Source organism: Leuciscus leuciscus, assembly GCF_965113295.1.
Source record: "Leuciscus leuciscus genome assembly, chromosome: 24".
NCBI classification, from domain to species: domain Eukaryota; kingdom Metazoa; phylum Chordata; class Actinopteri; order Cypriniformes; family Leuciscidae; genus Leuciscus; species Leuciscus leuciscus.
In genome coordinates this window covers 12,300,468-12,304,374 of record NC_138723.1, presented here as the reverse complement: position 1 = coordinate 12,304,374, position 3,907 = coordinate 12,300,468, and the positions used below count along the sequence as shown (strand labels likewise).

General features: G+C 37.7%; 1 protein-coding gene across 2 annotated transcripts; it reads left to right on the top strand.

Moving 5' to 3' along the window:
- Positions 1–1,433: 1,433 nt before the first annotated feature.
- On the top strand, positions 1,434–3,627 carry ppp1r3c2a (protein phosphatase 1 regulatory subunit 3C2, duplicate a). 2 transcript variants are annotated; one of them, XM_082157596.1, is made up of 3 exons: positions 1,434–1,600; positions 1,812–1,874; positions 2,225–3,627. In XM_082157596.1, the coding sequence occupies exons 2-3, from the start codon at positions 1,861–1,863 to the stop codon at positions 3,204–3,206; spliced, it is 996 nt and encodes a 331-aa protein (XP_082013722.1). In that variant the 5' UTR covers positions 1,434–1,600; positions 1,812–1,860; the 3' UTR covers positions 3,207–3,627. The 2 variants fall into 2 exon arrangements, with proteins under 2 accessions (XP_082013722.1, XP_082013721.1); XM_082157595.1 differs by having other exon boundaries at positions 1,809–1,874.
- The last annotated feature ends 280 nt before the right edge of the window (positions 3,628–3,907 follow it).

Below are 3,907 nucleotides of genomic sequence, written 5' to 3'. Positions count from 1 at the left end.
GTGTGAGTTAACTATTTGCCCTATTGTGTATTGTGAGAAGTCAAGAGAAGTCATTGTTTTAAATATAGGCAAATATTTTTTTTCACATACTATGTACATATATGGAAGATACGGGTGATTCTTTAACTATGGTCCTGTACTGTCAAAGAGGTTGATTTAGATCTTTTTATTGAGTGAAAATGACATAAATTGTCCCAACAAATTTGCACCCTAATACAGTTTTTCAAATGTGCTTATTTACCAAGAAGACAACAGATGAACATTCCTTAAATAAAAAAAATTGATGTGAAGTGTGAAGAAAAGAAAGAAAAATCAAGGTATACATATAGTCAATTCATGAAACTTTTACCAAGAACACATCGGTTTTTCTAACGCCGTGGCATTAGCCAATCAGACGTTCTTCCTAATCCACATAACCATATGTTTTGTACCTTAGCATGCGATCGCCCTGGTGCGCTATTACAAAAAATGTATGTTTACACACAACAGAGACTTTTCCAGTGATTCATGTTCAGTGTTGGACTTTTTAAGCAGTCGAATCAAATCAACTAGAGAGTGAACAGAAGAGTGTTCTTTACAACAATGGCTTCCAACTGTGGCACTGTCCTATAACACACTATCAAACACACCTATCCATCTCAATGAGTGTGTCAGATAAGGGGTTTACTACATGTTTGGTGTTTTATATCACTGATACAACATGATGATTTCGCCTAGTCTAGATGCTGCAATAATATTTGCAATATGAAGTGACGCCACATTAATCATGTTTCTGTAGAGCTTAATGTATTAATGTCTTCTTCAATAACGACAGATCTTAGTCAGGGGGGTCCGGGGCCCAGAAACCCTTGTGACAGCCCTGTTAGCATGCAAGAAAATGTATGCTCCTTAGTACAAACCTTGCTAATAATAATTTTTAAACCAAAGGAACTTAAATTCCATTGTAGGTTATTTCTTTTCTTTTTTTTCTTTTTTTATAAAAATTAGTTGAATCTTGTATAACATATAAAAAAGTTTAAACTTATTTTAACTAGTATAAAGCTAAACATGTGGTCATAACTTGTTGATCATATATTTTTTTACTGTGTAGTTTTGTTTCAACATTTTATTAAAATAAAATTTCTAAATGTTCATCTTTTTTTTTTTTATGTTCATTCTTTCATAAAAATAATTATCCTGTTATTTATGTTCACCGATTACTTTTTTTAAGTAAAATTATATTAACTAAGTACTAAGAGAGTGAAAATTCATGACTAACTGTTTTGTTTTGTCAATCCCAATTGTTACTCATTCAATGTAAAATGATTAGCATTAATATGAACTTGAGGATGGTAGGGCTTCTTGGAGCTTGCGCTACTTTCGTTGAGACGTTGATACGTCATTCGTTAAGCCACGCCCCCTTTGAGTGCGCTTTAAAACACAGCTCTAGCTAGAACACACACTTTAGTTTGAGGAAGGTTGCCAGTGAGGGTTCGTTGAATGGAAAAGAGTAATGTTTACTTCTCATAACTACTTCTGCAGTACATTTCTTTGGCATTGACCGCGTTTATACATTGAAAAGTAAAAGGAAAATACATTTCATCGCATCTTTCATTGATAGGTAAGTTAAGGGCTTTCAAATAATTCTGCATGTTTTAACATTGAAGACATACTAACGGTCTGGCGTACGTGAATAGTTTGACTTGACACTTTTATAAAAATGAATCGTTTTCAGTAAATAGATTCACCCACAGGTCTAAGATTGTTCCCCCTTCAGTGTTTACTTCAACTTTTACTTAGGTTTTTTTCTTCTTCTTCTTCTTTTCCAGCAGACATTTCACTATCAACAATCCTCTTCATCCGACGTTCATCTGAGCAAAAATGAGCATCACAAAGTAAGTTGAGTAGTTCACTGCACATCAGAATGCATGTGATAGCCTATTACAGAAAGTAAATGATTTGCTTCAGTTAAGTTACAGTTTGGATTAAAATGGATTTTCGTATATTTTATCACAAAACTTTGTCACATTGTTCCACATTGTCTGATAAAGAACCTTTATTTTTAAGAGTTTATAGCTAATAAATTAGTAATTTATTTTTTAAATCAACAAACTAGTGCAGAATTTCCAGGTTTAAATTAGATTTTATTATATTTTCAATGTCATCTCAGACTTTTGGACCCCACTGTATGTCTCTGTATTTTCCAAATTGTCTAACATAGCTTTTTCTCCATGTGTTTTCACAGACCATATGGATTCAGCAGTTACTCTTTCCCTGAGGTTGTGATGCCAGTGGATTTGGGCATGCATGCGCAAGTTAGCCCACCGGTGTCTCAGCTTCTTGGCATGTCCTCTCTCAGACCCTCTTCATCCAACATTTCCTCACCGGAGCTTCAAAGAGCCAGACTTTCGCCTCCTTCCCCAACATCTTCAGTGTCTTCCTCCAGCTCTGGCAGCTCCCTGTCCTCGTACTCTCCTGGAAGCGGCACGCTACGCAAGAAGAAGCGAGTCGTATTTGCTGATTCTAAAGGCCTCGCTCTCTCCACCGTGCGCATCTTCACAGCTGACCCATCGGAGACTGAAACAGAAGATGCCCCACAACCAGAGGAGCGCGTGATGGCTAGAGCGCCCATACAAAGCATGAGACTGCGACTGAAGCTTGGTTTTCCACAGCCTGTTGTAGACCGTGCAAGCTTGAAGGAAAACTTTGTGCAGTTGGAGAGCTGTAGCGTGACCGAAAGGGTGTTGAGCGGAACTGTACGAGTCAGGAACTTCAAGTGTGACAAGACTGTCTTTGTCCGAATAACTTTTGACTCATGGAGAAGCCACAACGACATTGCATGCACTTATGTGAGGGAACAACATACAACTTTGGAGACCAAATTGTTTGCTTTTAATGTGTCTCTACCGTCCGAGCTGGACCAAAAGGACCGCCTGGAATTCATAGTGGCGTTCCAACCCAGCAATAGCAACTTGGTACTCATAGACAACAACAAAGGTAAAAACTACCAGATTTATGTGGAAAACGTGGCATCGGAACCTCGGCTGGTGATGCCAAGCAAGCGGAACTTCGTTATACCAAGTCCTCAACGTCTTTCTGTGTGGCCCGGGGTCAGAAGTCATAATCTACAGATCACGAAAAACCTGCCATGCAAAAGCCCACACTACCCAGACCGTCTGGTACACAGGACCTGGGGAAGAATGACAAATGTTGCCCCATTGTGTTAAGATGGGACTGAGACACTTGTGTGGTCCATATTTCTACCTGATCTTTATTAGATGTAATTGCTGATTCAACGAAGAACGAAAATGACTTTATGAGCCCCAGTGTTGTACATATCACTTACTTGAATCTTGCTCAGTGCTTGCTAGTTTGCACATGCTGCCGAGGCGGTGAAATGTGAATGTTTACTATGATATGTATATTTAAATATGTTTGAATTGATTTTAATTTGCACATTACACTTAATAATACAATAATACAAGTTTAATGGGGAAACTGGCTCTCTTTCCCTATCGTCACCTGTCGTGTCTGAAGAAGTAAATTAACATGTAAAAGTGAAGTGCAGAAGAACCTTTTGTATGTATGTATATATAATTGTTTATTTATTTTGAACTCTGTCATTAAAAAGGAACAGCTTTATATTAACTTTTGCATGATTTTTGTGTCTTGCACTGCAGGAAAAAAAAAAAACTGCAGGAACTGTCATTCTGCCAAGGGTTGTTGAGAAACATTTGTAGCACAAAAGTTAGTACGTGCCTGAGGCTTTGTCATGCCTAAACTGGTCTCACAACATAATGTATTATATCAAGACACTCCTCTGGCCTATGATCTAACTGAAACCACACCTAGCAACCAAACAATTAGTGTGAAAGAATGTTCCAGATGTTCTCATGGATTAGAACATTTCATAACAAACCACAAACCC